The sequence below is a fragment of the Scatophagus argus genome, chromosome 9 (genome assembly GCF_020382885.2).
Source record: "Scatophagus argus isolate fScaArg1 chromosome 9, fScaArg1.pri, whole genome shotgun sequence".
Classification (NCBI taxonomy): domain Eukaryota; kingdom Metazoa; phylum Chordata; class Actinopteri; family Scatophagidae; genus Scatophagus; species Scatophagus argus.
The window spans coordinates 8,874,695-8,886,872 of record NC_058501.1 but is presented as its reverse complement, the minus strand read 5'-3'; the positions used below and the strand labels follow the sequence as shown (position 1 = coordinate 8,886,872).

The following is a 12,178-nucleotide window of genomic DNA, read 5'->3' as shown; positions in this document are numbered from 1 at the left end:
ACACGAATGCAAAATGTGACTTCTTGTTATAAGGGAGTGGCAGTATTTTTAAAATGCAGCTCAAAAGTCAGCATATTATCAGGACCCATACATGCATAAGTGAGGTACATCAGCCTGACAAGCAGCACTACCAATTTCTTCATGTCTGTTTCTGCTGCAGAGTTGTTTCATCTCACTGTGTTAACAGCAGAGTCAGTCAAATATACTAGTACATACAACAACAGTGACAGCAGAACTACAGCGTTTCACCGATGAGCTAAAACCAGACAGAAATCAAAACGCAGTGGAGTGTGTTTCCCTCCCTGATGAGCCCTACATCCTGTGGTTTTTGGCATTTATTTATGCAAATAACTGTATTACAAGTGCTTATTAAGTGGGTTCCAATTTCAGAAATATGTATACACTGTTGCCAGTAATTTTTCAAAATATAATGTCAGCCCCAACCTTGTTAACATCATTCAGTCACTCAACCTATGGGGCTTATACTGCATGCCAATCACATATCTAAAAAATTAAATAATTTTTCAGTTTCAGTTTTAGTTTTTCAGAACTTAATTGTCTCATGTTGGTTTGAAAACTGTTCAGTATTAAAGTTCTGATTTTATAGCTGTCGTGCTGCTGATTGGCAGCACAACACCTTTCAATTCAATTCAATTCAATTCAATCCAAAACACTATTTGTCCCCAGTGGGCAACTTAACTGTGCAACTGTGGTTAAAACTCAAGTCGTTTTTGCTCTTAGTACTCAGTCCTGTTTCATCTAGCCTTAAATTGTTTGAGATCTCATTGATAAATTCTACCTTACCATGTTCAATAGTTAAAAAACATGCAGTAGGTTTAAGCTGATGGGCACATTTTGGTTATATGGACTATGTAATGCCACTATTACATTAGTCGTCCATATTAAGGCAAGGAGGTTGAGGGTTTACATGAAGAAACAATGAAAAAGCAAGTGTTCACTATCTTAATGATTTCCAAATTTAAGTTTAGAAATATTAAATGCTTTTGTATAGTAAGTTTATAAATTATAGCAGTCAAACTCCTACAAGTGAAAGTGAGCCTGAAGCTTGCACATGAGGCAGACATTTAATGCCTTTGCTTTTTGCATTGATCCCATGACGTGAGGAGTCTAAAACTCTATGTGCTATTGACAATTTGGAAAGAAAAGTTGTTCAAGCGACATACAGTTGGGCTGAAACTGCTAAATTCGCCACAGACTTTGACCACTTTAACAACTTGGTAAGAAACATTGGGGGTCTGAGCATGTCTGAGCTGAATTCAGCTGAAGGCTTCCAGTACTGAATGTGACACTTCCTAATGAGAGACGTATAAGGCAAAGTTTTGTTTTTTTTTACCTTGCTTTCGCCTTCTATAACAATGACAGGGACTGTGGTGGGAGGCCAGCGGTGCTTGGCAGGAAGAGGTTTGTCACAGTTCCACAGAACTATCACCTGCACAATGGGAAAACAAGTATAGCACAGTCATCCTTCTGAACACATTCATATTCATCTACATACCTACACATGGACACCTAGTGAGAAATATGTTCACACTGAAGTATATTCATGTTTGACAATCCCTGTCAGATTTTTCAATGTATATGCAGATCAAAAACCCACATAAGATCATGTTTTTGTAAGTTAATAAAGTGGATAAAAGCATCTGCTAAATGAAGTGTAATGTAATGTAATGCAGTGTGTTTCAGCTCAAAGACCTGTTTTTATTTATTCCCAAATTATGTGGAAGACACAGCAACAACTTCCTCACTCTACTGCAGATTTCCATAACTGTCACACCACCTACATTACATGAAAATGACACACTGTATCTTTTTCAAAGTTAAAACAAAGTGTGCTGACGCGTAATTGCTAGCCATACAGTTTAAATCCAGGAAAACTGAATTCACATTTTTGGCGAATTTGAAAAATGCCACACTAATGGGTAATGTACAGTACAATGTACATAATTTAGACAACCTCTGTTCATCTCCAGTATGAATAAAAGAAAGAGTTTCCAATGCAGTTTTAAGACAACACCAGCCATTCAGCAATGTGATAAACCTGACATAACAAACAGATCAGCCTTTTTTCTGCTATTGCAGCTTTCACCAGTTTGCTTTCTGTCTTGAAACACTGTGTACAAAAATCTCAGTGTTTTAATTTGCTAAAAATTTCCCTAATCAGCATAACAGCATAACATTATAGTTCACATCAGCGTCAAGTAGTAACCACTATGGATCTTGTCAGTTTTACGTGAGGTGAGCGATGTAGTGTAGTGTTATGGGTCTTAAATTACCTGAGCACAGTACTGGGATTTAGCCACAGCCACAAGCAGCTTCATGACTGGCTGGGACTGGGAGACCAGTGGTGTCACCACGTGAATGATTGCTGTAAACTTGGAGTATGGCTTAACACCTGAAAACAGCCCAGACACAATGAAGATTTAAAAAAAAAAGAAAAAAGAAAAAAAAAAAGAAAGGGTATCCAAATCAGTCCGGTTGTCAAGCATGACAATAATCTTCTGTATCACAGTCAGTCGCTTAGCGCACTCACTTGAATGTGGAATTTAATTTACATTAAACCTGCAGTTATATGATCTATAAGTAGAATTCATTTGTAAGTAAGACCTCTTTGACAGCTTTGAGCATCTTTTAGTTTGTGTTTGTTTACTTCACAGTGTATTTACTTGGCATCTTGTGTGACTGACAAGGTCTAATTAGGCTAAAGGAAAAGGTGCCAGTTAGGCAAATCCCAAAGTCAGCAACAAGCTGGCCAATTAACCCAGCAGAGATACAACATTGGTGAATGTTTCCGTGACAAATTATGAATTAATAAACATATATTGCATTACCTGTGGCAATGTCACCGATTCACGACAGTTTATGAGGATTCAACAGCTGCCACACACCAGCTGTTCCCATGTTGTATCATAAAATCAAAATCTTCTATCGAACCTTAGGATATTCCATTAATGCGGTTCTTCACACATAGCAGCATGTGCATGAATAATTAACTCACCCAGCTTAGCGTAGAAGAAGGGGAATTCTCCCAGGTATGTGGAGTACTGAGGCAGGGTGAAAAGGCCTCCAGGCAGACTGTTCCACATGAGGTTACTCCTTGATGTGTGCTGCATTATGCGGTCCTGGATGATCTGAGCAAACAGGAGAGCAGAAGTCAGGTTTCTAAATTGTTCAGTTGTAATTGGTAAATATCAATCAAAAATCTGCAATGCTCCTTCTTTATTTGGGATTTATAGACAAAAGTATCACGAGACCAAGGTACAGTATTTGTACAACTACTGTGAATTGTCAATTCACAGTAATAATCCCAGTCTTCATGCTGCTTAGAAACTGAATGTAGACACAGATCCTCTAGCACTTCTGAAGATAACTGAAATAATGAGTCACTTCAAATAAACAAAAATGTGCAGACTGTAGATGAGCTTTTTTTTATTATGCCATCATGTCTTCCCTTAAACAGCAACTTCATATCCCATTATTTAATTTCCCTTTCTTTGTTTTCTTCTGGACAGCTAATTCTGGGCTGTGATGTATTATTTTCATATTTGTCTCTGCATTTAAATTCAAACATATCACAGTTCACATCATCCCCATAAGATTTTTATCAGTTGGATTGAAGCTATCATTGATACCGACTTTAGACTAGAAACAGTGACAAAGCTATGTGAAATATTTGAGGAAACATTTATCAAAAATTCATTTTCTTTTAGCTGTTGGCAGGTGTAATGTCTGTTCTTTTCAAAATGCTGAATCTCATCATGCAAGTCAAGTCTAGATACTACAGGGAAAAACAGCAGCGGCTTTGAAAGATGCATGCGCTAACAAGACTTAACTGACTTTGTGAATAATAATGCAAAACGACAGAATTTGGGGAAATCACCGAAAAACACAAGCTGCCATGAAGAAATTTGATCTGCTTCTTTGGCTTATGTTTTACAGCCAAATATATCTTCATTATACGAGTCACTTTACACTTTATAATGGTTAATCAAAATACATAACATTTAAGTAATGGCTATGTTATTTCATTTAGTTTTCAAAACGAATTGTGTTGGCTCTGGCTGTTCCATAAATTTACAAGTTTATTTGTTTGTTAACGCAATATCACATACAAGTGTGAGTGGGTTTATAAGCTAACAGCATCAACTGATTCCCACTCCACTCAGGCTCTAGGAAGACTTACAAAGTGAGAGGATAACTTATTAAAATACTGAGCATTCTCAGGAGCTATGTAGTAGCTATAGAGCAAAGTAAATCCTGTTTACTTCGTGTAGGATTACTGCAGTAATAAACAGATCCTGGAGGTGCAGCTTTACCTTGTTTACAGTAAAGAGTATCTAGAATCCATTGTTAATATGTAGCTCACAAACAGATTAAATTTGAAGCCAACTGACCTCTTTCCAGTCTTGTACTATCGTATGTGTTGAAACAGGGTTACTGAGAGTGTAAACAGATTGGAGATCAGCTTCTTGGGGCTGTAATTTTACCCTGCTGACAGAGAACTCCCAGCTCTACCTTCCAGTGCCCTGACTTCCTACCTCTTGGGACTAGGCCTCTCTAAAACCGAGACAGCAACTAATGGCATAAACTGCAGTCAGCAATACAGCTTCCATGTGACACAGCTGAAAATCAGCAGTACTATTTCGATTTGTAGCTTAAAAGTGAAAAAAAAATTAAACCAAAGAGATTCAAACATTGATGACATGAAATAAACATCAACCACAAGTATGATAAATTTATCTCCTGTACCTGTACTATTGCTGGCCATTGCTAATAGTGCATGGTGAGTTCAGGGAAGCATAAACACACGACTTCGAATTGCAGTGAAAAATACTGAATTACTTACAGCCAGTCTTGTACATCCTGTCTGCTGTCTTGCTCTTTTATCCCTTTTCATTCCTCCCTGCTCTCATCTTTGCTTGTTTGTAATTCTAGCCCCAGAGCAGTATGATAGCCTGCTACTCGCCAGGAAGAATACAGATAAACTGACTCTGACAGGAACAAACTACTGACATGATTGATTGCCAAGCCACAGCAAGAAACAGCTTCAAAAACATGACAGCAACAGTTAACAATATATATCATCCTTTTGGTTTTCAATCTAGTCTGGAGCAGTTTTATTGTGGCTGTTATATCTGCAACTACACAGTCTGCACTTGAAAGCTTGTCGGTATAAATTCAGTAATGGGGAAGGCCAGAAATAAATCACTCCAAAAATTATATGAACAGATGATATATTAATACATTTAAGCCCTATATGTATTTTTATGCTTGTGTTCAAGCAGCAATGCATGCTTTCAGACAACTGCAGCAGCAGATATATTAGTAAATGATGCAACCTTAAGAGAATATTAGGTGGTACTGTTATAAAGTGCAGAAACACTGGCACACTAATTAATGAGATTTAATGTATCATTATGAAGTAAAAGGTGATTGCACAATGTAATGGTTATAAAATAAAGACTAGTATTTAAACTGGTTTCCTATAAACCTCTCCTTCACTAGGTAGGACCTGTTTTCATCTTGAGAAGCAGCACCATTTATTGACAACTGACTGCTAACTTTTTTCCTCTGCCCCACTCATATTCACTTCCACTTTTTTGTTACTCACTTGCTCTCTCTCTCTCAAAATCACAAACATATTACGCACGGCCCTATTCAGAAGCTGCCAGTACTATTTTTAGGGTTAGTGCCAGTGAAATACTTGCAGCACAAAAACCAGCACCATTTCTACCTGTTTTTGCATCTCCATCATAGACTAAATGAATGAACTACCTCATGCTTTTTTCCTATGCTGATGCTAGTTGTTACAAGCGAATAGCCACCTGGTTGTCTTTGTGACAGCAGCACAAATGATATTATTAATTGGAAATGATAAGAGGAAAAAGTTTATTTCCACTTGAAATATGAAATAGCCCTTATGCATGTGTATACATAAATATTTGCATATACTGTATATACAAAAAATACATGAACACACAAGTGTACATGTGTACCTCCAGTGTTGTGAGTACTATCTTCTCCACAGAGTTGAAGTAGGCCTCCCACAGGAACTGCGTCTGTTGTCTCAGGGACAGGATCTGATCCTGGTGGATGGAGCGCACTGTTGATGGGATCTGAGATAGACGTACACACATGTCAGTATATTTTAAGTATGAAAGCTGAATACCGGACCAAGATTTGCTTCCAAAATATTTGAGATGTCACAAATATTGCTGCTGTGTTACCAACACTTTATCAATATCAGGTCTGATGAATAACAGAGAAATCCAATATAAGATTTGTATTAAGTTTCTACCTGTAACAGCAGCCTTTCATCCCCAATCACAGCTGCTGTATTCCAATTGATGATCTCTGAGAAGGGAAGCTCCCAGCCATTACTCAGCATCACTGGCACACAAGCTGCCTGTAAGTATGATATAGAAAGCCACACACACAGACAAAATACACTGTCAGTTAACAATATAAATGTGTTTTGTTTGTATATCTACAGGCAATAAAGACAAAAATAAAGAAGAAAAAATAAAACTAAATGGCTTATGCTCTACAAACTCATATCATCACTATCCAAGGTCCATTTCCCAAACAATCAAATCAGGCAATTTAACCAATAGGGGCAACTCATCTTGTAACACATTTCATTAACTACAGAAACGCAATAGGCTTCACAAAACGAGTGTTATGTTCAGTATTAAGGAAGATACACTTCAAAACATATGTGAACATTAAACCCCTGTGTCTGAGAGATTACTGAAATTGTACTGAAGTGTGTATCCATGTGTGTATGTCCTTGTGACTCCGGTTATCCATTTCTGTTTGTGCAAAAGCTTATGCGCATTTATCCTGAAAGCTGAAGTGTGCATGTGTGCGTTTTTAAGAGCTGGATAGTACATGTTGTGTCCTGCCTGCAGTGACCAGCCATTTAATCTGTTAAGAGGGGTACCTTTCACTGATTGGCCTTGGTCACTACTATGCGCATGCATGTCCAGGCACAAACACTCCCACATTAGAGTGCTGCAGTGCTAGTGTAATCTCCTGCTGCAAAGGCAGCAATCTGCTGAAACAGCCCCGCGCTTTCCCTACCTACCTGCTCTCACAGAGCAATCTACTAGAGACTGTAGCCCGATCCTCTCCCAACTCATCACATTACACACACAAGCAGAACAAATATCAATTACCAAAACTCAGTGCAACAGACCCACTACATTTTACAAACAAATGTAAAAGAGAACCTCAGTGTGACTTTAGCCTACTGCTTGTCATGGGCACAGGTTTCACTCTCCATCATCAGCCAAATCAGGCAACTACTCCTCCCCCAACATCAACAACATCTCCACTCTTGACTACTGTACCACTTCCTGGCTTGCCTTCACCTTTTCTCAATTCTCCAGTGTCTGCATATTTGCAGCTGTCCTCCAGCATAAGACTGTGAGAAAAATGAACTACTGCCTCTAGGCTTTGGACCGGCCTTAAACTTCAGGCAACCTCTGCTCACTACCTCAACTGCAGCCGAACTGCTTTCTCTTCCTGCATCAACATGGTCATCAGTTCACTGTCTTACCTTGCCTCACTCCTAGCTCCCCAGTGGTGCAATTATCTTCCTATTTCAATCAATAAAAAATCACAATGAACTCAAAAGTCACTGTTCTTATTGCACAGAAATCTCTTTCGGTTTTTCCCCAGAGCTACATTTCCCTTAACTTTTTTCCCCTACTGTTGGGGAAATACTCATTGTACTGTATGTCACTGAAGAAGAAAAATGATTAAATGCCTAAAATCTCATTGTACAGAGGCAATTTGAAATTATTCTCCTGTACATATTCATCAAAATACAAGAACACCTTACATGTGAAATGTTTCTCATACTCATATGTAGTGTAAGTGAAGCCAAAAAGGCATTTAAAAGGCTTTCCATGATGACAGAAATCAATGTCAAATGCAACATACCAGATTTATTAATGGCTCAGTCGTTCACAAGCAATTACTATTTGAAACGCATGACTGTCTAAAAGATATTAATACATGGGCTTGAGAATACATGTTAAAATTGTTTATGGCTAACACTTTGTTTGCAAAATTGCACCAACGTCCTAATGTCTTTGGATGTGGGGTTGCAAAAAGAGTAAATGTAATATTCAAGAAGAGGAGGGGATGACTCATGGAGTGGGGGTGGAGAAACTCAAAGAAAGAATTGTAAAGAGGAAAACAACAAGAAAGAAAAGATGGCAGATAGAGCAGTCAATACACTGAGTCAGTTGCAGCTGGATCAACACTGTCTGTACAATAACAAAAAAGACTGGCTACTGGGAGTAATTCAGATCATCACTTTTTCCATTCTCAATCACTGATTAAAGGCTTTATTATTAAAACCATAGCTTCACTGATGACGCACTGCAAGTTTTCTTGAACCAGCTCAGCTGTGTTTGCTCAATACCTTCAGCTGCCAACCAAAGATGCCAAAACTGTTTCATTAAACTACACACTTAAGAAAACTGAAAACTGGCACACAAGACTCTATGAGCCTATTCAGACCTAGTGTTAACATCCATCCTGGGGGATCAAATCACAAGTGGACAGCTCTGATTTCATCACTAAGCGATTATCTGAAGGGCGTCTGGGGACTTTTCACATGACCAACAAATCAGAAGTCTATATGTGTTAAAATTTACTGTATTTATAAAATTTCACAAATTTACAGTCAATGCGTCCTCAGTGCATCTCGGGTATATTTAGACCTGTACTTAGAGCTGTCCACTTGCGATTGGATCACTAAAGATGGATGTTAATACCAGGTATAAACAGGGCACGTGTGGGTCTGCCTTTGACTGGGGTTTAATTGGGACCTAATCTTATAGTAGGACCTGTGCTGCTCCACCTACTGTGACTGCAAAATGCTTCTTTGAAATTTCCACTTCAATAGTTTATAGTGAGCCGGATTTCTGCATGCATCACTGACCTGCAAAGCCTCTAAGAAGCGAAAGGAACCCAGCCGTCGTCCTCGCGGTACCAGACAGAATGTGGAGTTGTACAGCATCTCTCTGTAGTCATACCTGTAGGGTGAGAGCAAAGAACAGAATAACTACCGTAATTTCCAGAGTATAAGCCATTACTTTTTTCACACGTTTTGAACTCAGTGGCTTAAACAATGATGCGGCTAATTTATGGATTTTGCCTCGAGATGAAAGTGACATTGAGAGCGACAATGAAAGAGAGACTGACAACATGGACACCTGAGGCTTATAGACAATTGCGGCCCTAGTTTTTTTGCTTTTCAAATTTAGTAGGTGCGTCTTATATTGGTGGTCAACAGTCTCTGAAATTGCAGTAACTTTTCAATTTAAAATACAGAACCTTGATATTTAATAAGCATATTCAGCTTTACCTTTCAGTCTACTTCTACAATACATCATAAAAAAAACAAACTTTACCAGCAAATATGAAGAAGTTTCCTAAAAGAATATAAGTGCAGCATGGAAAACAGAACAGAAGAGTCACCTCCTTTTGCCAACAACGGAATACCTGGAAAACACAGGTATTTTCAGGGAAAATCCCATTCTTTGATCTCAACTCCTCTCTGTTCCCTTCTCCCCACCCATCATTAAACCCCTTGCCCTCTCACCTGAAAATCTCAACATCACCCCTTTCTTCCTCACTCCCTCCATCCAATCTAAGCCTCAGTCAGCACTTGCTTGGATTAAGGAGCTGCTTGGAATTCCTTCAGTGTCAGTATTACAAAAGTGCCGGTGAGGGTGTGCAAAAGAGTGCATGTTTGTGTGTTGCTTGGTTGTCATATGTTGGACTGGGTTTAATCAGATAGGACTGAAAGTGTGCAATTTCATTTCTCTATGTGTTATTGTAAACAAGCATTTATGTAAATTTGCACTTGTATTTAAAACAATTGATGCCCCCCAGTTTGCATGAGAATGCAAATACGGATGTACGGGTGAGCAATAATTTTTGCATGCATTATAATTTGTGGGGCTATTCTCCTTCTCTCTTCTTTGTTGTAAATGTGTGCACATAGATTTATTGCCTTGACCTTATCATCTTTTGAATCCATCTCCAAGCGTGCTGCTGAGTGTCAGTGTTAAGGTAAAGTCCTCTACCACTGCAGACCTGAACTGATCCACTTTACTGTACTGTCTCCACACAGCCAAGACACACATCAGTATCATGTCATGATGTACACGTAGTGCACAGCAATACAGATGTAGTTCTCACTTATATTATTATACAGCTTATTATGATATCAAGTAACACACTCTAAGCTGAGTAAAATGCCTCCCGAAAAGCTGTCTGATCAGTATATACTTATGAATACAACAACATTATGAATGACATTGTTACTAATATATTGATTTCAACATGTTTAATGTCGGGTGAACTAACAGCATCAACTCTTACCGAAGAACCAGGAAACTGGAAGTAACTCAACTGGCATTATCACATGTGGAAACCAGAGAAATAATACTAATTTTACAAACAAGTTTGTTAAATAGAACACTAATTATCTAGTCCTCTTTTTCTTATTTTCAAAGAAAAAAAATGAGCAGCAATGTATTATTTTCAGGAAAAAATGAGAAAATCAATTTAATTTAAGATGGGCAACACATCATCCTTTCTTTGGTTTTTGTTCTCTGTGAGGCCTAAAGTGTAGATGATGGAATTCTGTTAGGCCACTCTAAGTAATTGCAGTACTATCATATCAAATCAAAATGAGTGCAGTGTAAAATATCAAGTGCAATGTTGAAATCAGCTTTGGTGATTATGCAATATCTAATAGATAATCCCACTTTAAACACATTTACAATTAACAACTACAGGAAAGTAGTTAGAGATTAACAGCCACAAAAGCATAAAAGCTACAGTTAAGCTTGATACCATCTATAGTAATACACTTTAATATACACAGAAGTCCATTATCAACACAGTAAGCTGTAGAAAATAATACTACAGACTTATAGCTTTTAGAGATGACGCTCTGATCTGTACATCCATTATGAAACTACAGCTCGATTATGACTCCATCACAGACAGACTATCACGAAGTACAACAAACAAATAATCCAGACAGAGGTATGTAATAACTGACCACTCTGCAGGCCCATAACAACAAAAGTATAGGTCTATATCTGGGCTAGGCTGGGTGTAAATCTCCCATCCATCACATTTTCTGTCAGTGCAAACTCCAAAAAGACCAGATGTTGCAATCCCTGCCTCCATTCTTCTCTACTCTTCCAGATGGCTGCCTGTGGGGAGAAGAGGTCTCACAGTGTGCTACCACATGTCAGAGGAGACTTTAAAGATGAGTGTTCAAAAAATAGATTCTTCATAAACCAACTCTCATCTTGGTGTGTATTTCTGTTTCATTCTCCCTTAGACTTTGAAAGGGTACACGTACACAGCGGTTCAGCAGGTCTCACTGGGAAAAAAAAGTTAAGAAAATCAGGATAGATGTCAGAGGGGAGTTAGTCTCAACCTTCATCTCACAATGATATCAGCAACGAACTCTGCATATGAGGTATATCCTGCCTTGGCCCATATTTTCAATGCCCCAATATGCAGGTGACTGCTGTATTCAAAACACTAGAATAAATGCTGTAAGAGAACTCAGAATTACTGTCAAGACTGTTATCTCACATGGATGTTTGTTTGTTTGTTGTTTGTTTTTATTTTGTTTTTTTGAGGTGACAATTTTGTTTTGTTTGCATTTGTAGGTTTTTGTTTTGTTTCATACAGCACTTGTCTTACATTCTGCGTTTTGTTTTAGGCTTGTTTTGCCATTTCTTATTTTATTAGTGTTGTATGATTTTAAATTGCTGTTTGTTCACATTATTATTGTTTATGTGTGGAGCTTTGAAGACTAATGACCACTCTGTGGAAGCTTATGGGGGTCCTAACAAAAAATACACAAGAATAATACAGAACTAAACAGTGTGATAAAAATGAGACAGAACCATCATACTCTGTTGTAGCACTATCATTACAAAAACATATGCACATTATTATGAGTGTCATTTCACAATACAATGGAAAACAATTTTGGCATTAGACTAATTAGAAATTGATAGATCAAAATCTATTAACATGTCACATTTTGATCATTTAAATAATTGAGATCATGCAAATAGTCAAAACAAGCTGCAAAACAATGTATTCT

The 12,178-nt window shown here is 37.9% G+C and overlaps 1 protein-coding gene across 1 annotated transcript in view; it reads right to left on the bottom strand.

The window, feature by feature from the left end:
* LOC124064684 (exostosin-1-like) overlaps nt 1-12,178 on the bottom strand; it is a 34,892-nt gene that overhangs the window by 2,451 nt on the left and 20,263 nt on the right. Inside the window, exons 2-7 of the mRNA XM_046399335.1 lie at nt 8,975-9,068; nt 6,317-6,424; nt 6,015-6,134; nt 3,017-3,149; nt 2,295-2,413; nt 1,355-1,450 (exon numbers count right to left, since the gene is read on the bottom strand). Of these exons, the coding sequence (XP_046255291.1) occupies nt 1,355-1,450; nt 2,295-2,413; nt 3,017-3,149; nt 6,015-6,134; nt 6,317-6,424; nt 8,975-9,068 (670 nt within the window). The remainder of the gene's footprint in view (nt 1-1,354; nt 1,451-2,294; nt 2,414-3,016; nt 3,150-6,014; nt 6,135-6,316; nt 6,425-8,974; nt 9,069-12,178) is intronic.